Source organism: Ursus americanus, chromosome 8 (assembly GCF_024610735.1).
Source record: "Ursus americanus isolate L20-20 chromosome 8, mUrsAme1.1.p, whole genome shotgun sequence".
Classification (NCBI taxonomy): domain Eukaryota; kingdom Metazoa; phylum Chordata; class Mammalia; order Carnivora; family Ursidae; genus Ursus; species Ursus americanus.
In genome coordinates this window covers 52,039,387-52,066,255 of record NC_142134.1, presented here as the reverse complement: position 1 = coordinate 52,066,255, position 26,869 = coordinate 52,039,387, and the positions used below count along the sequence as shown (strand labels likewise).

Here is a 26,869-nt window from a genome sequence, read left to right as displayed (position 1 = left end):
GAATATTAAAAGAGGAAATGGAATGCCCTAGGTCATGTATAACAAAGAGAACTAACCTAAACTTATTTTTTCACTGAACAGCTTCCTTTATGTCTTTACTTTTGCTATTATCACTTTAGTGTAGGCATTCAGCTTTATTACTTTCCTGTTTTGCCTATTATTTAATCCATCTTTGCCACTCCTACTCATTCTTTGCAGTTCTGTTCTATAAATCTTTCTAAAGTGCAGTTTTGATGTTTCTTTTCTTTCTTTGTTAGTAAAGTCTAAACTCCTTAGCTGGGCATTTAAAACCTCCTACAGCCTGACCCCAGTTGTCTTTTACATCCTAATTTTCTACCACCCTTACCCACTACATGGTTCTTATTTTCCAAAGTGGATTATTTGCTGTTTGTAGATGGTGCTTATTATTTCATACTTTTCTGTCATTTTCACTTGAATCGTTATCTGTATCATTTAAAATTCTAGGGTTTTTTTTTGAGGTCTAGGTGGAGTATATCACCTTTTACATTCAGCTGTATCCATCAGATTGTTCCTCTACTCTTTCAGTAGCATTTTATGTAATTTATATACAGTTGACCCTGTGAACAGTGTGGGGTTAGGTGCACTGACTCCCCATGCAGTCGAAAATCCATGTGTAACTCTTGACTCCCCCAAAAACTTAACTGCTAATAGCCTACTGTCCAGAAACCTTACCAATAACAAAGTTGATTAACAACATATTTTATATATGGATTTTATATTGTATTTTATACTGTATTCTTACCATAAAGAAAGCTAGAGAAAAATATTAAAGTCATAAAGAGAAACTTAAAGTACTGTACTGTATCAGAAAAAATCCACATATAGGTTGACCAGTGCAGTTCAAACCCATGTCATTTAAGGGTCAACTCTAGTACCAACACAAATACAGTACCAATTAAAACATTTGGGGTATGTAGCTTTCACTAGCTTTTATGCCCCTGAGGTGAAGGACCACATCTTAATACATCTTTGTATTTTCTGTGACTCCTTGAGTGTCCTTGAGCATATGATAGCAGTCAGTCGAAAATATTCTGGAATTCATTCAACCTATTGGTTGTTCCCATTTAAGAATAGACATGGTAATGGAAGTTCCAGGGTACATTGGGGTCATCTACTGGTTTGGAGTGTCTATTATTCTGTATCTTACGTACATCTAGTTTCTGATATGCCCACTTGATTCTTTTAAATTGTTGTAAAATACACATAACATAAAATTTGCTATTTTAACTATTTCTAAGTTTGCAATTCGGTGATATTAAATATTAAATATAGTCATGTTGTGCAGTCATCACCTCTATCCATCTCTAGAACTTTTTTATCCTACCTGTTAAACAGTAACTACTCCCTTACCCCATGCCCCCAGCTCCATAACCATTGTTCTACTTTCTCTGTATGCATTTGATTAGGCACCTCAGTTAAGTGGAATTACACAATATTTGTCCTTTTGTATCTGGTTTATTTCACTTACCATAATGTCTTCGAGGTTCATGCATATTTCAGCATGTATCTGAATTTTACTCCTTTTTAAGGTTAAATAGTATTCCGTTGTTCATATATGCCACATTATCCATTCAATGAGGGACAATTTGGTTGTTTCTACCTTTTAAGCTGGTTGATTTTTTTTTTCTTGATTTTTTTTCCCCCTCTGTTATAAAAGTAGTTTGGGGGCTCCTGGGTGGCTCAGTCGGTTAAGCATCCAACTCTTGATTTCAGCTCAGGTCATGATCTCAGGATTGTGAGATCAAGCCTTGCGTCGGGCTCCATGATGGGCATGGAGCCTTGAGATTCTCTCTCTCTGCCACTCCCTGCTTGTGCTGTCTCTCTCTCTCTTTCTAAAATAAATAAACATTTTTTTTTAAAAAGGTGGTTTGCACTTTTTGTAGAAATTTGTGAAAGTTATGTAGTGAATTATGAAAAAAGAAACATTTTTCAATATGACCATTTAGAGATGACCACTATGATTAAGCTGTCATCTTGTATCTGTGACTTAATTTTCATCCTCATCCTGGTTACTCTCCACTGGATTCAGTCTAGGTTTTAATGTTATCATTGGGATGAATACACACTTGAGGATACTTTAATTGTTGAATACCATAAATTTAACAAAAGATTTTAAATGTTTAAAGATAAGGATGCCCTCATAGCCTAAAAAAGTTTTTTAATGGAAATGAGGAAGAAAGAAAAGATCTCAAAAGAGGCTGCTTTCAGCCACTACATTTTTTACTATTCAGTAATGGCAGTAGCAGCTGTCACTTCGTTTGTGCTAAGAATTTTATATGCCTTTCCTGAAACAGTCTTAACAGTTCTAATAAATGAGGGACCTGAGGCTTAGAGGTTAAATGGAACCCAAATCCCATAAGGCCCAGTGTGCTCTACTTTTTTGATCCTGATGAGGAAGGAGTGAGGGCATAATCTCTAAAACAATGAATATGACTGCACCAACAAGAGCAGTCCACCAGAAAGTTCAAATCTACTTCAGCCATTTAATTGGCTTTATAATTTTTTTTTTCAGTAATCTTTGCCCACCGTGGGGCTCAGACTCACTACCCCAAGATCAAGAGCTGCATTCTCCAACTGAGCCACCCAGGCACTCCTGGCTTTATGATTTTAGGCAAGCTGTGTTCCCTAGTTGCCTCATCTATAAAATCCTCACTTAGGATTATAAAGATTAAAGGAATTAATCCATGTACAAATTATTATAATAGAATTCATAGAATTATGAAACATTTTTTCACATATCTTTTTAAGTTTTTTTAAAATTTATTTTTATTTATTGAGAGAGTGAGTGAGAGCGAGCGAGCATGAGCAGGGGGAGGGGCAGAGGGAGAAGCAGACTCCCCAAGGAGCAGGGAGCCCGACACTATGCTCATCACAGGACTCCGGGATCATGACTCAAGCCAAAGGCAGACACCTAACCGACTGAGCCACCCCAGGCACCCCTTTTACACATGTTTAATATCTCTGAAATGAAAATACACCTTTCGATGGATGACATGTCATAATTTAATTGGCAGATTTTTTTTTTCCTCAGGGTACATAAAGTAATGGTGTATTATATTATATAATTCCACGATACCTGAGATTTAATGAAATAGTGAATCTTATAAATGTGTCTACGCAGAGTAAGCACTATGTAAATATTAGCATTAACCAGTGACTACCACTCTAAAAGGCCCTTCTTGAAGTAGCCTGTTGGCGTCCTTCTGTGACATCGTTTGAAAGTATAGCATTGACACTTGTATTTCCTGTATAAATTGAAATTCTCATTCATTGCTGGTGAGAATGTAAAATGTTGGAGCTGCTTTGGAACATAATTTGGTCAAAATGGTAAACATAGAGTTACGTTATGACCTATCAACTCTACTTCTAGGTACCTACCTGGTAGAAATGAAAACATGTCCACACAACAGCTTGTATACAAATGTTCATACCAGCATTATTCATAATGGCCAAAAAGTGGAAATGACATAAATGCCCATCAACTGAATGGGTAAATAAAATGTGGCATATTTATACCATGGAATATATTTTGGTTATAAAAACAAATGAAGTACCGATAATGTGGTATAAGATAGATGAACTTTGAAAACATCATGCTACATGAAAGAAGCCAGACACAAAAGACCACACATTGTATGATTTCATTTATATGAAACATTGGAAGCAGCAGATCCATAGAAACAAGAAAATAGGTCAGTGGTAGCTTAAGACTGGGGGTGTGTGAGGAATGGGGAATGACTGCTGATGATTAGTTACATGGCTGCCCTGTGAGTATACTGAAAACCGTCATGGAGTTGTGCACTTTAGGTGAATTATGATCTCAGTGAAAGTGTTTAATTATTTCCCTCTATAGTCTTATATAGCTCCAAGGCGATTGCATAGCCCTGGCTCTGTTTCAGGCACTTGATATATTATTTTATTTAATGATTGAAATCAGTGTTTTATTCGTCCCTCTCTCACCCTCCTTTTCTTAGCACAGTGGGAAAAATACTCTTAACATGAGAACAGAGCTCCCATTGTTCTTCAGGCCACTACTATCCTAATTCTAGACATTCCTTATTGAGGTAGCTTCAAGATTTAGAAAAGTCTTCCTTTAATCATTCTAATGTATCTTCCTCCGGCTTCAACTAGTTAATCTTAGTTGTAATTTAGTATTCTTTTAAATATGGTACTCATCCCATTTATGGCATTAAGCTTTTGCAGTAAATGTAAATGATCATATTATAAATATGTTCTAAATATGTTACTGATTGGTAAATATAATGGAAAAAATGGGGAGTATTTGTAAATTTCTTGCTGGATTTTGTTCACATACGTTTAATATGTAGGCTCGGGTTTAATTTTAAGCCTCATGAGATAACAGTACTGAAGGTAGCTGGTTGTGTTCTCTTACCATTGTGCAGCTAAAATGTAAGGTTGAAACTTACATGTTTGGTAACAGTGGTCACAGAGTATTTCTTTTTTATTATTCTGCAATAAATTATTAACCTGAAGAGCAGAAGGTTTGCTTCTAAATAGAGAAGATATATCTTTGAGTCAGCTGAATATAGTGTAGAAGGAATTTAATTCAATGCATACAACTAGTGTTATTTCTAAAGGGAATTATATTATTAATGAAAAAATTCATTGAATTAGGAAGACTCTTCCTCAATGATTTGTCTAGTTATGTATTAGAGATTAAGTTGTGAATTTTCCTGTTTTTTCTTGACATAAATGTAGTTTTATATGTGAAATTGACCATAAATAACATCGTTAATAACTTTTAATGGGTCTGCCCATCTGCACATGCATATTTAAAATAATATAGCATTTTTTTTGTACAATAAGTTAGTTAAAGCTGGTTTCATATCGTAACATCCTTGAGTTCAAAGTTTGAAACTGGTAATTCAGTGGAAATGTGAGCTTAAATTTACCATGAAGTAGGTGCTGAAGTGTTTGAACTAAAGAGTGAATGAATAGGATACTGTCCTCCAGGAGGAGATAAGATTAGTGATGGAAAAAACAAATAGATTAGTGATGATGGTATGCCAATGTAGATAATAAGAATAGTCTCCTTCCTTTGTTTTGGTCTCATAACACTGTGTACATTGTGTTAAGATTTATAATTCTGTATAATATGTTCAATATTTTTAAAATTTTTAATATTTTTATAAAAATTTATCCTTTATAAATAGATATTTATTTATATTTATGTATTTTCAATATTTCTATATAAAGAAGTTCTTTTGAGTGTTCCTCAAAGGTAATGAGTGTTCTGAAGTTCCCCAGATGGTGCTGGTATTAGTGTCATTGGTGAAAATAAGGAGGCTTGAATTGTGATTAGTAAGTCTTTTAATACTGTAAACCATTTCGTACCTGTTTTGTAATTAGTGTCAAATATGACTAAAGTAGGTCATAATAAATGTCCTTGTATTTTTACTTACTCTTATGCTTCATCCCTTCAAGTGTTTTTGATTCTACATTTTTGTTGATATACAACAGAGGTGTTGGCACTATAAGAAAACGTGACAAATACAGTAGATGTTAATTGGATATAAAATAATAGGACACAATTCTGGAACACATGTGGATACCACTAGTAATATTAAGGCTTGAGAAAGAAAAAGACATGAAAAAAATCTAAGAAATGAGGTAGTTGATAAAGAATAACAAAAGAAGAATAGGAGATACATAGTGGTAGATCACAGAAAAAACTAAGATAAGTACTTATATCCATAGTAGTGGGTGATGGAATGTCCTCTTGAAAATTTTTTTATTACATCATTTGGAAATTTCGAAGGCATTTATTCCTAAAACTGTAGATTAGTACAAAGTAACATAGTTTAATAATTTCCTTGATCCTGCATATATGCATATTTGTTTTCATACAGAATTTATAGAGATCATGTATTGAAGACTCCTCTTTAAAAAGACACCTTAGATCACTTGCCTAACCATAAACCGTCTGATGACTTCAGTAGTAATTTAAAATTCCTGGGACACCTGGCTGGCTAAGTCAGTGGAGCATGTGATGCTTGATCTTGGATTGTGAGTTTGAGCCCCATGTTGGGTGTAGAGATTACTTAAAAATAAAATCTTTTTTTTTTTTTTTAAGATTTTATTTATTTATTCGACAGGATAGAGACAGCCAGCGAGAGAGGGAACACAAGCAGGGGGAGTGGGAGAGGAAGAAGCAGGCTCATAGCAGAGGAGCCTGATGTGGAGCTCGATCCCGTAACGCTGGGATCACGCCCTGAGCCGAAGGCAGACGCTTAACCGCTGTGCCACCCAGGCGCCCCAAAAATAAAATCTTTTTAAAAAATGAAATGAAATTCTTTTTCCAGTGTTGAAGAGATTGAGCAGTTTTTGTTTTAAAGTCACAAAATGCTGTAATGTCCTTGAGTTACTGAAATTATGGCATATAGTTATTTCGTATCTTTATGCTTTAACTCGGTGAATGGTAGAAATTAAGATACGAATATCGTGGTTATATCTGTTAGGAAGAAATGTTTGTTGTACATAACACCTGTATGCCTGTCTTTTTTGACCTGCTCTATATTTGAGAGGGATGTTGGTTAGCTCTAATAACAGGTTTGTCATAATGGTAATTGCCTGTTCATTCAGTGTGAGATACTTTAGGTACTTGGGATACGCTAGTAAGCAGGATAAATACTGAGCCTTTTAGGGAAGCCTTTTAGGGAAGACATATAAGGAAGAGATTATAGAAGTGTGATCAGTATGATGACATAGGAAAGTATGGGGTGTTGTGAGAACAGATGAGGAAGAAGGGATATGGAAACCAAAACTTAAAGGATTAAGTAGGAATTAGCCAGGAGAAGAGGGCATCAACATGTGTTACTGAGAGAAGAAACAGCTATGAAAGACCCAAGGGGGGTGGGGTTTAAGATGACTTGAGAGATAGGCTAGGGGTCAGTTTAAGAGTGCAGGCTTACATAAAGGGAATGAGAAGTCAGTAAAGGGCCTTACATAGAGTAGTGAATTAGTTATTTTAAAGGGTACTCTTGGTTTCAATGTGAAGAATGGATTGAAAGAAAAAGAACTGAAGGTATTAAAGTCAGTAGACTGTTTAGTAACCCAAGTGTAGGATGATGGTCTTGTTTAACGAGTTTAACGAGTTGGTGATTCTGTGGATTGAGAGAAGTAGATACCTTTGAAAGCAAGAATTAAAATGGACCAACACATGGAAAGATTCCATCAGTTTTAGATGTTTTGAAGTCATTGGTAACTTGAAGTTCTTTTTTAGCATATAAGTTAGTGAGTAATTAAGTGAGGAAGTAATAACAGGTAGTATAGACAAATCCAGTCACAAGGAGAGAAGTGGAAGCTATCTGCTTAGCTTCTTTCCATAAATAGCTTAGATTTGGAGCACATATTGATGAGTTAATTTTTGTAGAGTACTTAGAACATTGCTTGGTTTGGGGCACCTGGGTGGCTCAGTTGATTAAGCATCTGACTCTTGATATTGGCTCAGGTTTTAATCTCAGGGTCGTGAGTTCAGGCCCCACTTGGGCTTGACTCTGGGCATGGAGCCTACTTTAAAAAAAAAAAACAAACCATTGCTTGACTTACAGCAATTAATCTATTAAGTGTAAAGGAGTTTTGTCTCAGATGACTATTATATATGTCAGATATAATAATAATAATAATAGGTCTCCCCCAGATAATAATATTTGGTCCTTCAAAAGCTCGTAAAAACTGATGAACTGGATTTCATTTCATGGTGAGAGAAGCATTAGAGTTAGAGTTAGAGTTAGCATTTTCACTTTGTCGGTTTGTTATCCATATTAAGACAAATAATGAGGTGATTAGAGACTCAGAATCTGAAATGAGATTGTGTAAGTTTGCATATTGTTCTATTGCTAACTAGTTATTTGATTTTGGATAAATTTCTTAAACTCTAAGCCTCGGTGCCAGTGTCTTTCGAATGTTTATTGAATTAAAAAAAAAAAATCTGAGAAAACAATTTCTACAGAAAATTTAGGAGCCACTTACTACTAAAATGCTTCCGTGTACTGATTTTGCTTACTTTGTCCTTCAGAGCTATCCTACATCCTACTTGACGCTAAATAAATTGCCATTTACCATCTATATTAATTTTGATTTTATGTTACTTTACGTAATTAGATTTTAGTCTGTGTTGTAGTTCTCATAGCATGGACTATTATGCTAGGGAAATTGTAAACACCTGGTAATTGTTGGATTTCTTTAGGGGTGAGCATTTATTAAAAGGTTTAAAAAGAATGTATGTCACTGACAGCATTCAGCTTACTGAATGCTTTGTCTTCCACACCCTTCCCTTCAGCTAGGCAAAATGATGGTAATGTAAGTATGGACTTTTTTTTTTTTTATCTGTGGATTTCGTTTTCTTGTGGTTGTACTTGAACTATATGTGTTTTATTTCTTTTACTTAAAAACTCAAGTGTGCTTTATATTCTAGGTCCGGTTTATCACTAAAATATGGCATCCTAATATTAGTTCCGTCACAGGGGCTATTTGTTTGGATATCCTGAAAGATCAATGGTAAGAGATTTTGAATTCACTTTCTTCCCTCTCAATGAATTCCAAGGCTATATAATCAGAGTGTTATACATGTAATTGCCTCAAAACATAAGCATATATTATACTTTCTCTTATTTGGGCTGTAACTTTAAAACTATGAAGTCTCTTAAGTGCATAATCAAAAATGTGTTGGGGTGTCTGGGTGTCACAGTTGGTTAAGTGTCTGACTCTTGGTTTCAGCTCAGGTCATGAGCCTGAGTCCCATGTCAGATCTGCACTAATAAGCATGGAGTCTGTTTGACATTCTCTCTCCCTCTCCCTCTGGCCCTGCCACCACCTCTGTAAAATAAATAAATCTTTTTTAAAAAGTGTGTTAGAATTGAGATCACAGTCATTATCCGGGTCCTGGGATCGAGCCCCACATCGGGCTCTCTGCTCATTGGTGAGTCTGCTTCTCCCTCTTCCTCTGTGATCGCTTTCGCTCTCTCTCAAATAAATAAAAAATCTTTAAATTAAAGTAAATAAATAAATAGTGCCTTATTAGGTAGTGTCAGATGCTAGCTTTACATCTTGAAAAGTCTTGATTTCATTTATTTTGGTAAATTTGGTTCTTTGCTGTTTCTGGAAGATACTTGGTGAAAAACTAAAAAAACTTAAGTATTGAAGTGATCAGCTCTGATTTGGATGGAATGTAGGCAACAAAAATGTTAAAAGTTGTGTTAAGTTAGCTTAGGTAAGGTTCTCAGATTTGAAGAAAGAAGTACCTTTGTAAGTGATACCTTCGTTTGCATAGCACTTTATAGTGCTTTCCACATGTTTTATCTGATTTGATTTTAACAGCAGAGTGTTTCCTGGAGCCATTAAGTTCAGTTCCTGACTCTGCCATTTACTAAACTGTGGTCTTGAGCAAATTACCTAGCCTTTGTGCTTTAGTGTCCTCATCTCACAAGATTGGGTTAGTTACTACTTCATAGGGCTGTTAAAAGGATTAAATGAATTGTTTATGTAATTTTCTTAGAGTAGAGCCTGACATATTCTAACAATATGAATGGAAAAAACTAAGACAAGAAGTATCTAAAAAAGATATCAGAGTGGGCGAAAACAGTGATAAGCTATGTGTTTGATTTGTTCAGAAAGGGAAAGAATGGAACCTGAATAAGGTGAAACAGAAATGACAGCATTTAGTGTTGGGTGATTTGGTTTATTTAGTAATTAGATAAACAAGAATTGTTCGTTTGGTTTTGCTTTTCTATTCTAATATCACATCTGAATAAAGCCGCCTCCCTCAGATCATCTCTTGGGATCTGGTTTCTTGATCTGTATTCCTTACCCTTAAACATTGAATAGTGTGAAATAGAACTAATTTTATTCTGTCATTCTTTTAATTTGTGACTTTTTGCAATTTGTAGGCCTCAGTGTTTTTATCCATAATGTTATCTCAAAGACCCTTTATAATAGTTTGATCATTCAGCGATACTAATGAATATTTGCAGACATTGTACTTCTTTCACTTGGTCTCTGGGACATTAGTTCTTCTGTTCTCCCTTTTCCTGTGCCTATTCCCAGATTCCGTAACTAGTTCCTCCCTTGTTTCTAGGGGCTTTGCACATGAGAGAGTACTTCTTGGGGCTAGTAAGTCTTTACCTCTGCTACTTTTCATCTATACTCAGTTTCCTGGTACGCTCATCTGATTTTAGAACTTCACTTTTTAAATACCACAGCAACTCATAAATTTATCTTTCTTGGACTCCACACCATGCTGCTGCCTGCTTAACATCTGTACTTCAATATGTATGTAGTAGACATTTCAAACTTAAAACATGTTGAAAACTGAACTGACATTCCCCTAACCCAAACCTGTGTCACCCCATCTAAGTTATTGGCAACTACATTGTTGCAGTTGCTCTGGCCAAAACCTCTTCATGATCCTTGGTTCTTGTTTCTCTGGTACCCTGTACCCTGTTTGCAAATCTTACTGGTGAAACTTCCAAAATCTAATTAGCAGTTTCATTACTACTACCTGGCCCAAGTCACATTACCTCTTTCCTGAATGATTACTGTAGCCTGCCTCCCTGCTTCTGACTTTGCCCTACCCAGCAATTCTCAGAGAGTGATACTCTCCTTCCTGCTCCCTCTCCCCACATCCCTTTTTAAAAACAAATATAGCTCCAGACTAAAATTTTCCATTGACTCCCCTCTTTGTTCGGAGTTAAGCCAGCAGTACAACCACTTCTGATTATCTCTGTATAGACAGTTGAAAGATTATGGTGTATATGTAGAAAGAGAACTTGGCACTTTTGTACTGAAACACTTTTTGTCGACTGTTCCATTTCCTTAGCCAGATGTGAAATAGCTGAATTTAGTTTCATTTCATATCTATATAATTGAAATATTTTAAAATGTCAAAGACACATAGATAAAAATAGGTGAGATTAGATATACATGAATATCATAAGGCCCCCCCCCCCCCCCCCCCCGGTTACTGAGGTATAATTGACAGTCAGTGGATATAATTGACAGCCAGCTCTAGGGTTCAGGTCTGGAATTTGGTAAAGAAGACTAGAGGATAGTAATCTTCAGAAAAATAAATTGAATAAACATTGAATAATTTGGGATAGGTGTGCTAGAAAACTGTCTTGGTCTTTTGTTAATACATATGTCAAGTTACCTTTAATATTTAACAACTCTATGTTTATTAACTCCACAGTGTGTTCTATATGGAAACTATTTTCTGATGTTTTTCCACTGACACCTATTATGACTGTAGGTGTCTATTTACCCGGGGAAATAGAAGAAAATGACTACACATAAAAATTGCACTCAGTGATACTGCTTTTCTAAAGGACATGAACAGGCATTAAGAGAATACCTAGATGGTTGATAAGCAGTGCTCAGCATCATTAGTCATCAGGGAAATGCAAATTAAAATTATAATTAGATATTACTACATGCTTATAAATAGTTTTCTTGCATTGATGGTAGGAATGTGGTTCAGCCACTCAACCAGCATACATACACCTTTGGTTTGGCCCAGCAATTCCACTCCTAGGTCTATATCCAAGAGAAATGAATGCATATGTCCACCAAAAGACTTGTACAAGAATATTTGTAGCATGTTTATTCAATAACCTAAATGTCTATCAACCAGAAAATGGATATATAGTGGAATAATCGTACAGTGAAACACTACATAGTAGTTTAAAAAAAAAAAGCGTATTGGGGTGCCTGGGTGGCTCAGTCAGTTAAGTGACTGCCTTCAGCTCAGGTCATGATCCCATGAATCCCAAGATTGAGTTCCACATCGGGCTCCCTACTCGGTGGGGAGTCTGCTTCTCCCTCTGACCTTCCCCCCTCTCATGCTCTCTCATTGTGTCTCTCTCTCAAATAAATAAATGAAAGCTTTAAAAAAAAAAGTGTATTGACACAAACAACATGGATAATTCAGACAGACATGTCGAGTGACCAAAGCCAGACACAAAGGAGCACATAGTGTGTGATTCTGTTTTTATAAAATTCAAAGTAAGCCAAAACTAATTTATGGTGATAGAAATTAGGACAGTGTTGGGGGTAGGTGAGGGTTGTGAAAGGGAGTTGCAAGAGTGAGGTTTTTTTGAGGGCTGTAAATACTCTGTATTTTGATCTTTGTGCTGGTTACATGGGTGTATACATACATAAAAATTCATCCAGATGTATAACATTTAACTCGGCTTATTATACTTTAATAAAAACTTATAACAGAAGAGCTGCCAAAATCTTCAAGAAGCAGTCAGTGTTTTGAATAAACATCAGTTATATTGATGGTCTTCTGAAGACCCTTAACAGAAAGTTAGTCAACAATACTGACAATTCACATAGCTGTTTTATGTTTTGAAGGCCCTACTGAGTCTGTATGCATGACTATTTAATTAGCCATCTTAACTGTGTTTATTGAGATCTGAGCAAAATTAATTTACTGAAGATAGATTTATAAGGTACATCATCCACTGACTTAAAATTAGCTGACACATTTTGAAATTTCATATTCCTGTTTGCCTGTTAGGATTTGTTTTTTACACACTGAATCCTAAAAAATCTGAGTGCATTATGAATTTAGTCAGTACTATGTAAAAAGAACAATAAATGGAATGAAAGGTTGTGTTTTTACGTGTATACTTTTTTCACGTTACTAAATTTAGATTTAAAAATTAATGTAGATTAGTCAACATACACATGTTTTTAAATTCTTTTTAAGATTTTGTTTACCTGAGAGAGAGTGAGCAAGCGCATGGGTGGGGGGCAGGGGAGGGAGAAGCAGGTTCCCCGCTGAGCAGGGAGCTGGACATGGCGCTCAATCCTAGGACCCTGGGATCATGACCTGAGCTGAAGGCAGACGCTTAACCAGCTGAGCCATCCAGGTGCCCCAAAAAACATACACACTTCTTTACACTATCAAAGATGTTATAATTTCTATAGTTTTTAGAGCCAGAAGACTAGGTTTTGTTTTGATAATAGTTTTATTACAATGGATTATTAAAACAATGTGATTGTATACCATTAATTTTTTGTCCAACTTGAAACTTTTCATTTGGGTTTTTTTTTTCTCTAGCATTTAAAAAAATTCATTCATTCATTCATTCATTCATTTTTATCTGCACCCACTCTTTTTGGGTTTTGTGTGTGTGTGTGTGTGTGTGTGTGTGTGTGTGTGTGTGTGTGTGTTTTTAAAGGGGGGGGTGGAGGGAGAGAAAGAATTTTATGCAGACTCCACACCCAGCGCGGAGCCCAACATGGGGTTGGATCTCACAACCCTGAGATCATGACCTGAGCCAAAATCAAGAGTCTGACACTTAACCAACTAAATCAGTTCTTTGTTTTTTTTATTAAAGTGTAGTTGACATACAATACTAGTTTCAGGTGTCATTTAGATTTCCTTTTAGCCAATTCTTAATGGTTTATAAATACCTCCCCCAACATTTCATTATGAAAAATTTGAAGCATATAGAAAACATAACTTTTTCTCATTGAGATTGTTATGAATCAAATCTAAGATTTTTCCTTTCATATTGAGAGCAAACTCTCCCTTTCAACATGTTCATCTTTAGGTTCTTAGTGTCTGATTTTTGAAGTTGTTAAGTTCAGGGGTTTATAAGTTTGTGTCCTTCCAATAAAGACTGTAAATAAAATAAAATATGTAAATAAAAGAAGTAGAAAGTATTTATAGTAAAAACTTACAAATCTCTAAGGGAAAAGCTTCTCACTTTATTTTATTTTATTTATTTTTTTTAAGATTTTATTTACTTAACAGAGATAGAGACAGCCAGCGAGAGAGGGAACACAAGCAGGGGAAGTGGGAGAGGAAGAAGCAGGCTCATAGTGGAGGAGCCTGATGTGGGGCTCGATCCCGTAATACCAGGATCACGTCCTCAGCCGAAGGCAGACACTTAACCGCTATGCCACCCAGGCGCCCCGAAAAGCTTCTCACTTTAAATAAAGTTTTTTAAGGACACCTGGGTGGCTCAGTTGGTTAAGCGTCTACGTTCAGCTCAGGTCATGATTCTGGGTCAAGGGATTGAGTCCCAGATCCAGCTCCTTGCTCAGCAGGGAGCCTGCTTCTCCCTCTGCCTGCCACTCCCCCTGCTTATGCTCACTCGCTCTCTTTCTCTGACAATAAATAAATCGTTAAAAATTAATTTTAAAAAGTTTTTTATATTGTAAAATATCTATGACATAAAATTTATCATCTTTGGTTTTTTTAATTGACATATAACATGGAAATCTTCACTGTTTCAAGTAAGTGTACAGATGACTATTATTAAGTATATTCACATTGTTATGCTACCAGTCTCCAGTACTTTATTTTTTTTTAGAGCAGTTCTAGATTCATAGCAAAATTGAGAGGAAGTTACAGAAATTTCCTGCCCCTACACATGCATAGCCTACCCCATTGTCAGCATCTTGTATTAGAATGGTACATTTGTTGCAGCTGAGGAACCTGCATTGACCTATCTCAATTACCCTCAGTCCTTAGTTTATATTGTGGTTCACTCTTGGTGTTGTCCATTCTATGCATTTGAACAAGTGTATGATGACATGTATCCATCATTATGGTATACAGAGTATTTTCACTTCCCTAAAAATCCTCTGTGCCCTCACTCTTCATCCTTCTACCCTATCCCCTCCCATCTTTTCATCTTTCAAAACTGAAACCATACCTATTAAACAATAACTTCCCATTTCTTTCATCCTCCAACAATGACAAATTCTCCTTTCTGTCTTTATGAATTTGGCTTTTCTATGAATTCTATGAATTCTCATGAATCATAATATTTGTCTTTTTATTCCTGGCTTCACTTAACATAATGTCATCAGGATTCATCCATGTTGTAGCATGTGTCTGATTTGTCTTCCTTTTTAAGCCTGAGTAGTATTCCAATGTATGAATATACCACATTTTATTCATTCATGGGTTGATGGAAATGAATTACTTCCACCTTCTGGCTATTGTGAATAATCCTTGTTATGAACATGGGTGTACAAATATCTGAGTCCCTCTTTCAATTATTTTGGTAATGTACCTACAAGTGGAATTGTTAGATCATATGGTAATTCTTTGTTTAATTTTTTTAAGAATTGCTATATACTGTTTTAATTGTTACTCCATTTTGCATTCCCACCAGCTGTGCATAAGGATTACAATGACTCCACATGTTCACCAACAACCGTTATTTTTCTGTTCTGTTTTGTTTGATAGTAGCCATTCTAATGATGTGAGGTAGTATCTCATTGATTTGTTTCCCTAATGATTAGTGATATTAAGCATCTTTTTACACGCTTATCAGATATTTGTATATCTTCTCTGGAGAAATGTTTGTTCAAGTCCTTTCTCATTTTTTAGTTGTTTTTTTGTTGTTGAGTTATAGGAGCTCTTTGACATTAACCCTTTATCAGATACATGATTTGCAAATATTTTCTCCCATTCTTTGGGTTGCCTTTCACTCTGTTGATTTTATCCTTTGCACAGGAGGTTTTTCTCTCTACACAGATAACTTTGATATAGTTAGACCAATTTCTCTTATTTTTTCTGTTGTCGCCTGTGCTTTTGATGTGCTGTCCAAGAAATCATTGTCAACTCCAGTGTCCTCGTATGTTTTCTTCGAAGAGTTCTGTAGTTTTAGCTCTTGCGCTTGGGTCTTTGATCTATTTTGACTTAATTTTTATATATGGTGTAAAACAAGGGTCCAAATTGATTCTTTTAAGAGCTCAAGTTTTAAAGGAAAGGTTTATTGGCTTGTTGAGATACAAATAAAGCTACTCATGTAACGTTATTAAGGTTTTGCTAAGATTTTGCAAAGATTTAAATGGCTTTTATTTTATGTGTTTTCATGTTTTTATTGTAAGTTGAAGTGAGTTTAATAATTGTTTCAGTATGAAATACTTCCTTGAGTGACGATTTTTCTTTAATATTCAGATTCCTCAAAAGAAATAACTGTATTAAAAATTATATAACTTAAGATTTTGTTTGAAGTAACGTCATGGCTTTTTCATTTTTTTTTTTTTAAGATTTTATTTATTTGAGAGAGAGAGAGAATGCATGAGCAGTGGGGAGGGGTAGAGGGAGAGGGAGAAGCAGGTTCCCTGCTGAGCAGGGAGCCTCAGGTTTCTGGGATGGAGCCCTGCATTGGCCTCCTGTTCTCTTTAATGCTAGCATTAGCATTTCAGCTAATTTTTGTTTCATAACCACTCTTCTCCTGTTCCTGTAAGTATCTCTGAAAGGGTAAATTGATCAATAAAAATTTTTATTCTGATAGCATTTTAGATGAAAATTCATTTGTAATGTAATTTTACTTTACTATATAAAATACAGGTTTATAGTTGTGATATTGATTTTATTATATTGGTTTAGAACAGCCTTTCTTTCCTTTTTTTTTATTTTTTTAAAGATTTATCTATTTTAGAGAGGGAGGGAGAGAGAGAGTCTTAAGTAGACGCTGCACTGAGTGCAGAACTTGATGTGGGGCTCGGTCTCACAACCCTGAGATCACAACCTGAGCTGAAACCAGGAGCTGGATGCTTAACAGACTGGATCACCCAATTGCCCCTAGAACAGCCTTTCTTAATTAGCTCACACTGTAATCTACTAAAGCAGTATTTCTCAAACATTAGGTTGCATCAGAATCACTTTTGGAGTTCTTGTTAAATCACCCCAGAGTTTCTTATTCAGTAGGTCTGGGATGAGGCTGAGAATTTTCATTTCTTAAAGTTCCCCAGGTGATGTTGACACTCCTGGTTGGTGAAACTACACTTTGTGAGATACAGTGCTTTAAGGCATCCATTGTTGGTAATAAGTTACCTTTTATTGTAATTATCCTTGGAAAATTGAGAAAATAGTGACTCAGTAATTTTCTCTGTTACATGGTTAAAATGAGGAACCCCGTTGAAAAAGACAGATTTAGAATATCTAATTTGTGTGGTTAAAATGGGCTTATTGTGGGGTGCCTGGCTGGCTCAGTTGGTAGAGCATGCGACTTGATCTCGCGGTTGTGAGTTCGAGGCCCACATTGGGTGTAGAGATTACACAAAAATAAAATGTTTAAAATGGGCTGGAGTGCTGGGGTCAGTTGGTTAATTGTCTGCCTTCTGCTGAGGTCATGATCCTGGGGTCCTGGGGATCGAGTTCCGTGTCGGGCTCCCTATTCAGCGAGGAGTCTGCTTCTCCCTCTCCCTCCCCCTGCTCATGTACTCACACTCACTCTCTCTCCCTCCCCCTTTCACTCTCTCTCAGATAAATAAAATCTTTAAAAAAAATAAAATGGGCTTATTATTTAATACTCTTCAACATTTTAAATATTTCACTGTTGGGTTTATTGTATTTATAAATATATCTATATTGGCCAAAGAGTTTTTTAACAGAAATGGTAAGAATCCTTGCTGGTTAGGTAGATACCATTTCTTAGATAACTATTTGCTTTATATAGATGCATGAATTAAGTGATGTATTTTATTTTATTATTTTTTTAAGATTTTATTTATTTATTTGACAGATAAATAAATGACAGTGAGAGGGGGAACACAAGCAGGGGGAGTGGGAGAGGAAGAAGCAGGCTCCCAGAGGATGAGCCTGACGTGGGGCTCGATCCCAGAACGCTGGGATCACGCCCTGAGCCAAAGGCAGACGCTTAACGACTGAGCCACCCAGGCGCCCCTAAGTGATGTATTTTAAGCAAATAACTTGCTCTAGTTCAGAATGTTATGGAATGATTTCATGGTTTCTTGAAAATAAGGGATATTTGCTTGATGTCATTTTACATGTTTTTGGAGTGGCACTGAAAGAAAATTATATATACTAGTTTATCACTTTATGTCTAGAGAAATGGATAAAAAGTTATGTCAGTGAGTAAAGCTGACCAGAAGGATATTGGCAACAATAAGAAAAGGAAGTCCAGTTCAGGATGGTTTGACTTGTCTTAAAAAATAGAAAGACTCATTTATTCGTTGTAAAGAAAAATATATGATAGGCAGATATATAAATTTATATAAATTACATGATTAAGATAAAATCTAGATAAGTTTTAGCTCCAGTAGTTTTTATATTTTATCTAGAAAACATCCACTATGCTTTTATCATGCAGCATGTTCTTAACTATGGTATTTTCCTGTTTTGATTTTTAGGGCAGCAGCAATGACTCTCCGCACGGTATTATTGTCATTGCAAGCCCTATTGGCAGCTGCAGAACCAGATGATCCACAAGATGCAGTAGTAGCAAATCAGGTAAGGTAGCTGCTTTCAAAAGACTTCCTTATACTTACCTATGAGTCTCTACTACTGTAGTGGTTTGTAGTATTAACACGTGCATAGTTCTATTGAAACTAAATTTGGAAGTGGTTTTCTTTTTTGCGGTAAGATTATTTTATCAGATGTAATAGTGCAAACTTTATTGATTTTTAATATACTAATTGGATACATGATAGCAGCTTTTTAAAAAAAATTAATGGAAATTTTCGAACACAGTGTCAAAAGATTTATACAGTGAACACCCATATTCCTACCTACATCCGGATTCTGGGATTAACATTTTACTATACATGCTTTATCATGTGTGTATCCATCTATCTATCCCTCCATTTAGTGATAATCCCTCCCTGGTGATAATTTTTGTAACCGTATAAATGTATTTGCATATTATAAAAATAAAGATAAAAATAATACATATTTTACACTATTTATGGAACAACAGTGAATGGTCATTTGATCCCTCTTTCACATTTAAGAGAACTGAAATCTGAGTGCTCAAAGCACAGCCACCCTACTGGAACTATGGCTTTTATGTGCACAGAAAAAAACATCCCTGAGAAGCCATTCGACTTTTTTTCTTTTCTTCAAGTAGCACTCTCCTTGGAGGATCACAGTTCTGAGGTTCAGGTTATAAAACATTTGCTCCATATTCTCCCCCAGCTGATGATAATTTTAACCAGCTCCTATGATTGAAGTGGCATGGTAAAAGTTACCAAGGCTCTTATTGCCAAGTGGAATAAATATTTTTCAGTTCTGATCTTTCAGTTCTGATCTGATCTCCAAGGCAGAGGTCAGCAAATTATAGCTAGAGCAACTATTTTTGTAAATAATGTTTTATTGGAGTACAGCCACATCCTTTTGTTTACCTTCCAGCCACAAGTGGCAGGGTTGAGTATAGTTACAACAAAAACAGTATGGTCTGAAAAGCTTGATATAATTATTATCTGGTTCTGTGAGAAAGTTTGCCAATCCCTGTCTAAACCATTAGGATTTCCCTGCCGCCACCTAGAATTTTTTTCTTCTCTTGACTTCTGAGATACTTTCTTCTCATCTTGGTAGTTGCAATTGTTCCTTCTTAATTCCTACAGTTATTTCTCTTCTTCCTCCTTCTAAATATAGTTTCTTGGTTTCGACACTGTTCCTTTTATTTTCCATTACATATGGTCACTTGGATGATCATATCCACACTGATATTATCACCTGTAAGTTGAGAAAAAGTTTAGGCTTGACCTCTCCTTAAGCCCAAGAGTCTATTCAGAACTGGATAGTTCTATATGAATGTTTCATGGCTATCTCAGCAAAACGTTCCCATGCTGAACGTAGAATCTTAAATCCTGTGAACTTATCCATCCTTATATGATACCATTATCAGCTTAAATATCCAAGCCACAGACTTGGAATTCTCTGTGCCTCCTGTTCTCTTGGTGATTCCATTCCCAGTATCTCTGTCATCATACTTCTCTGATTTGCCTTAGTTCACATTTTTAAAAACTTCTCAGGCGCCTGGCTGGTTCAGTCAGTTAAACGTCTCCGTTTGGCTCAGGTCATGATCTCAGGGTCCTGGAATCGAGTCCCAAACAAGTTCTCTGCCCAGCAGGGAGTCTGTTTCTCCCTCTCACTTCCCCTCTGTGCTGTTCCTCCCCCCAAATAAATAAATAAAATCTAAAAAAAAAAAATTCTCAATTCAGCTGTTCTGATGGCTGTCCCTTCCTCGGCCTCTTCCTCATCCTATCTTCTACATTGATACCAGTGAGCTTTTAAAGTACAAATCTTACTTTACTACTAAAAACCTATTAGAAGCTCTGTTATCGCCTACGTGGTAAATCCACATTCTTTAGTTTGCAGTGTCTTTCCGTGATTTCAACTGTCTACAAACCCAGCTTCATCTCCTAAACTCTTACTGTTCCTTGGACTCCCACTTTTTCAAGATGGCGTTCATTATTACTGGTCATTTCACCCAATGTGCCATGTTTCCTCTGCCTGGTTCCTCATAGTAAACCTATTCCTTTCCCTTGAAAAGCTGTTCACTCCTTATTTTATGTATATCCTTGTTAATACATTTCTACTGTTTGTCTCATAGTGCTTAGAATTAGGGTTTTACATGCTGTATGTATGTATTGTTCATTTGCTTTTGGTAGTCAGAAGCATGGCTTGAATCTCAGCTTTGATTTCCTATGGAGTTCTGAGCCTCAAAGGCTGAAGTTGGACTTAGAGCTTTCTTCTGGCTCCTAAAACAGTTCAATAATTTGACTTCCTCGTTAGGAATTAACAAGGTAGAATCTAGTTTTATCATTTTAATATTATAGTAGAAGCTGATCAGTCTTAAAATATTTAATACATGTAAAATACTTTTAAAAGAAATATTAAAGTGAATTGAACAGTTATTTTAAATTTATACTTCATTTGTTAATTAATGTGGGTTCCAGGGTATTTGAGAATAAATTTATCTCTTTCTAATGAGAAAGGGAAGTCTTACCTTTCAAAAGTACTGTGTAGTGAGTTCACAAACATCTCAAAACATGCTGTAAATTAAGGCTGCATATTGAGCATCTGGCTGGCTCAGTCGGTGGAGCATGTGACTCTTGATCTCAGGGTTGTAAGCCCCATGATGGGTGTGAGATTACTTAAAAATCTTTTTTTTTCCTGTAAGTAGGTCCCATGCTCGACACGGGGCTGAACTCATAATCCTGAGAACAAGGGTTGCACTCTCTACCAACTGAGCCAGCCAGGTGCCCCCAAAATAAAATCTTTTTTAAAAAAGGCTTCGCACATGGTATTTTCTTAAATCATTGTATACTAATACAGGTCTAGCAAAACAGCACAGTCTAGTTGTATTCTATTTCTGAGCTGTGGTTAATGCAAAAATTGGTTACATTTGTTAGTTAATGTCCATACAATTTTAGAAGCAAATAATTGGTTGTATAGTGTTTGACACTTTGCAGTGTTTAGAAACATGTCTGTACCTCACTTCACGTAGTATTAGTTTTCTGTTACTTATATCTATGGAAATTGGAGATTAAAGTTGATAAATATAATTGGTCTTTTTTTGGTCAACACTTGTGAATCACAGCTTCAGGTCAGACTTTTTTTCTTGAGTGATCTCATTTGCAACAGAAAGTTGAATCAATCACATTTTAAATGTAAATTACTTAGAAAAAGCCAGTCCTTAGGTAATTAAGTTTTGAATATTGTGACTGCGTTTTCATGTCGTTCAATTTTTTCTTCATTATAGTACAAACAAAATCCCGAAATGTTCAAACAGACAGCTCGACTTTGGGCACATGTGTATGCTGGAGCACCAGTTTCTAGTCCAGAATACACCAAAAAAATAGAAAACCTATGTGCTATGGGCTTTGATAGGGTAAGTAACAAAAGGCTTGCTTATTTTGATAATATTGATTGATTTAAAATTATTGCTGCATATCCTTGGCTGACAAAAGTGGTTCAAGGATACTCTAAATCTAGTTTTAATAAACTTTCTTCCGTTATTGCAGTCAGCGACTTTTTCTTTTCCTTTTACTGATTCTAGTCATTGGTTTAGAAGCTTTTTATGCACTACAAATACAAGGCAACTTAAAAATCAAGAAAACAAGGTGTGCTTCCTCAATGTAAAGATAGTGCATAATTCAATATTTTAAAAATATTTTGAGATTTGATTTTTTTGTCCCCTTTTCTTCTCTACAGAATGCGGTAATAGTGGCCTTGTCTTCAAAATCATGGGATGTAGAGACTGCAACAGAATTGCTTCTGAGTAACTGAGGCATAGAGAAAGAGCTGCTGATAATAGTCAAGCTTGCCCCTTCTTGAGGAGCATCAACATCTGTTATTTTTAGGATTCTGCATAGATTTCTTTTAAACTGGCATTCTTGCCTCATGATGTTATCTAGGCAACATTGGAGACTGAAAAAAAATCTCTGCTCTGTAAATAAAGCTAATTAAACGTCTGTGTAAATTTAAAAAGGGGAAATACTTTAATTTTTTTTCTTAATAGTGTAAAAATTCTTTGAGCTAAGCTAAAACCATGGAAAAAACATGCTACTTTAGTGTTTAGCAGTGTACCAAGACTAGCAAGAGTTTGCTTCAGGATTTCGTTGAATAATTAAGATAATATTTTGAGTGTGTCAGGGCCATTCAAATTGTTGGTGTTGCATCACAGCTACCTTAACTGTTTTTAACATGGATCCTCTGTGCCTGTGAATTTACTTGCATGCTTGTACTTGACTTCTTAGGATGGGTAGCTGAAAAGACCACCATTTTAAGCATTTGAGAATTCTTAAATATGAGATTTATCCAGAATTGAAGATGGTGACCTATTCAGAGCCTTTTTGTCCTTGTCAACAGACTGGGACACCATATCTATTTTTCCCCCTCTTACCACACACAGCTAATATTCTAGTAGTAAATTTCTCTATATTTGGTGGAGAAATATGTCGAGGGGCAGTATCCCTTGCTCCATTTTTAGGTCGTCCATTTGGAATGTTTTGTTATAGTTCTTCACTCTTAAAACTTTCCTATGTGAGTAATAATGTAAAAATGGAGCTGCCAATTTTGTTCCTCTTGCAAAAACAGTAAATACTTGATGTTGCAGTATTCCCAAGATTTAATGAAAGACCCAGCTTAGTTTTTCAGTGAATTTGACATCTGTTTTTAAACTGATGAAATTTTCTTTGAGAACTTGCAAGAATGCGGTCAACTATTGGCATTTTTTTAGCCCAACTTTGGCTTTATAGAGATTGCTTTATCAGGTACTTTACAAGTCACTCTTGCTTGCATTTGCCCCTATTGACATATGAAAGCTGTGTGGTGTTTTACTGTACATACTTCAGATACACATAGGAATAGAAGTGTGTTATAAATCTAGCTTTCTTTATGATGTTTCTGATAATATGAGAATTGAAAACTTTACCTTTTCTTGTACATAGTCAGACTTTCTATTCGTATTAAAGTTACATTTCATTCTAAGTTCAAAAGTTTGAAAATTATTAGTTTTGCAAGCTCAAACACTAATGTGACCATTTTATGAAGGCTGAAATGGATTTATGCAGGCAGTTCTATACATAGAAACACAGTTCTTATTAAATTTTCAGGACCAATGCAAAATAACAAAAATGTAATGGAATGAGAATGAATTAAAGTAAGGCTGTATATTGAAAGTCATATTATAAAAGGTTTGCTTTCTTCAAGTGTTATTTATCCTAAATTATAATCATTAAGTGTTTGGAAAATAGTTTTGAACCATAAATTCATAATAATTTCATTTGACTTCTCAATAATCTTAGAAGCAATAAAAGAACCATTATTAAATATATTGTAATGTTAAAGATGTGAAGGTTCTTCCAAAAACTTTAAGGCTTTCCTAATTAATAGTAAGCTCTTGTAGTTAATATTATTGCATACTAAACACAAGTTGCTATGTTTTTTTCCCCTATATTTTAAGCATAAATTTCTTTATACAATCACTTCCTTAATTGTTATAGTTTAGTTACTTTCTAAAGATGCCAAAGGAAACAAGATTTTTCTTTATTTATTTTAAATAGCTAAAACCTTGTACTTTTCTTTATATTTTGAAGTAAGGTTGGGATTGTGTGAAATGTGGACAGTTTTGTTCCACTGTTGGTTAGAATTATTTTTTTTTAATGGAGGGTTGACTTGGTAATATTTGGATTATTTTAAATACCAAACACATCTACCCATTTTACTATTTGCCTATATTATCAGGGTATATTTAATTGTCCTGTGGTTAGACAAAAGAGAGAATGAACTCAGAGGTTACTAAGGTCAAACATTACATACTTAGCTCTTGGAGGCAGCTATACCTTTATACCTTGCCTTTGATTTTTATGCACATTAACCCCATAAGTAATCTCATCCAACTACAGTTCAATATCCTCAGTGCCCAGGAAATTGAAAAGTACAATATTTGGTATAAGAAGTTATCCATAATGCATTTTTCATTTCAAAAATTCATTTACCTCATTTACATTAAATGTGATAATCCCTCTTTCCTTTCTGGTGCATTTCCCACTTTCCTTATGTTTCTTGTTTTTTACTTCTCTACAGATAAATGTATTTCCCCAAACATAAAAATTAAGGCAATTGTTTTTTTTCCTCTGGTCTTACGGGTTTGGAAAAAGGACACTAAAACTGCAGGTCTAGAGAAAAGGTACCCTGGTGGAAATTATTTTTATAATTCTCAAATTTTTTGTGATTCATCAGTTGTAAAGGCCTCAAAAATTATGGTTAAATATATATATTATATATGCATATATATATATAATATATATATTTATTTATTTTAAATGATATCTCATTTAGGGCAGGCAGATTTGCTAGAGGTCACTGATATTCCAGTAGGTTTTTATTATAATTGGGTCTAATTTCCGGGGTATATGCCCAACTTTTAAAAGGACAAATACTTAGTTGTATAGTATTTCACTACAGATTACTGAATGAATGAATAGCAATTTGTCACCCAAGTAAGTATACAGTAGGTGGTATATCAATATTTGAGAACTCTGTACTAAATTAGATTCTCTGAGTTGGCTCCCCAAAATATTTGGAATTGTGACTGTGGTTTACTTAAACACATAATACATTCAAGTATATATATGTTTGGACTCTGGATATTTTGCCTTTGAGGAGAATAATCTATGAAATGAACGTAAGACTGACTTTTTTTTTCTTTTTGGAAGTATTTCACATTTGTGATTGTTGGTGGCGCTTAAAACTATGCAAAAATAATTTTTAAAAAAATCTTTAAGAAAGAATTGGCAGTTAAAGTGGATATTACTTATTTATGCACTACGAATGCAGCATATTTGTTACTGTTTAGGCTGCTTATTAATAAGTTTATCAATGTGAAAAGCAGATCTTGGCTGTAAGTGTATGCCTGATTTGAGCTTTTAAAACTCTGCAGTAGGGTATGATAATGTTCCCACAGTACTTGTAGCAAAACAGGAAATAAAGCATTTTTGTTGTTTTAAAGATTTAAGATGGATTTGGGCAGGGAAGGGTTGGAGCCAGGTATACTTTCTTGTACATAGATGGAAACAATGTTTGGATATGATAAAGGAAGCTGTCTGTTTACAGTTAACTTTATTTCATGGACTTTTACAAAATGTATTAATTACTTTTTCTAGTTCAAAAAATTTCAATTCCAGGGTACAAACCATTGGTTTATAAACAAAAATTTGCATTTCCATTCCTTTAGTACCAGTTTAAAATAAATGCTAACATCAGCTGTTTGCTATCAGTGGGGAAGAAGGCAACTTGAAGTATTTACTGATAAATAGCCTTTTCCCCAAATGTTACTTTTCTGCAGTGTCTAACATATGATGTCACATGTTCTATTTGCACTGTTGCAATATGGATCAAAAATCTTGTGGCATAGGGATAGGGGAATGTTAGTCTCTCCCTTGTCCTGTTTGTTCTGTTACTGCTTTATTGGACTGATCTACCCTCATAAACCTGTGATCATCACCTAAATGTAAGTTGTGAATGTGTCACCTTTTGCTTGGTTATTTCAACCATGCTGCTATATATAGTCAGGTGTGGCACAGTTTATCAGTTTGGTTCTAGGGGGTGAGTGAATACAAATCATTGCACTGTGCTGTTAAATGATCCTTGTGTGCTTGCTGTTACCTACTTTTTACAGGCATCATAATAAAAGCTAGACTATTTCTTTGGGGGGAAAGAGACTTATTTAATGTAATTTAAAGACTTTTCCAATAGAAAATGAAATACTATTGAAAATAATATCTATTTTTTAGCTTTCAGCAATTGATGGTGCTTTGTTGTGGTGTCTGCTGGAAGTCTACTGCCATTATAGGGATTCTCATTAACCTCACTGAGAAAGAACCTTGCTTGTTAGCTTCTCTAGATCTCTATTCTAAACAATCTGTTAGTGATGATAAATTCTGTAGGAGGGTCTATTCTGAGCCATTAACTTCCTGTAAGGGGAAAATGGGAGGGTTACCAGAAAGACCATTGAAGCAGGGTGGGCTATGGGTGGAGGGTTGGGTATTTGTCTTGAGAATTAAAAACTACGAAACACTTTTGTACACAACTGATTTTTTAAAAAATAAACACATTTTTAAAGATGTTGAATTTTTTTTCCCCCCTTACTGGGAATTCTTAAAAATAAATGCATGCATGTTTTCCCCTGAAAATGGTTTATATCTTCTTTCTGGTACTCAACTAGGTAGGTGGTTAAACTTCCACGTTACTTTGAGCAAGAAAAAGAAGTAAATAGATCTGTCTCCTAGACAAGGTTCATAGTAATAAGCATATGATGATAAGTGGGATAAATTATATTGGATCTTTGAATTTTAAAATGCATTGGAGCTGTTTAATTAAAGTTATTTATTTGAAAATAGAACATTATTTGGCTAGGTTCTAATCTGAAATGTAGAGTAATCCAGAGTGAATTGGTACTGAAAGTAATGTTTACTCTGTTTTCATATATGCACCCAAATCATCCTGGAAAGGTGGGTAACCTCTTCCCATGGAAAAGACTCTTGAATTGTTTTAGAAAGTTCTGGGTTACTATCCTTGGATTACCCCTGCCTCCAATACTGA

The 26,869-nt window shown here is 35.2% G+C and overlaps 1 protein-coding gene across 1 annotated transcript in view; it reads left to right on the top strand.

Moving 5' to 3' along the window:
* The window catches only part of UBE2K (ubiquitin conjugating enzyme E2 K), a 72,525-nt gene extending 46,127 nt beyond the window's left edge, over positions 1-26,398 (top strand). Inside the window, exons 4-7 of the mRNA XM_045815827.2 lie at positions 8,459-8,541; positions 18,169-18,268; positions 21,525-21,653; positions 21,977-26,398. Coding sequence (XP_045671783.1) covers positions 8,459-8,541; positions 18,169-18,268; positions 21,525-21,653; positions 21,977-22,051 — 387 coding nt within the window. The 3' untranslated portion in view covers positions 22,052-26,398. The remainder of the gene's footprint in view (positions 1-8,458; positions 8,542-18,168; positions 18,269-21,524; positions 21,654-21,976) is intronic.
* The last annotated feature ends 471 nt before the right edge of the window (positions 26,399-26,869 follow it).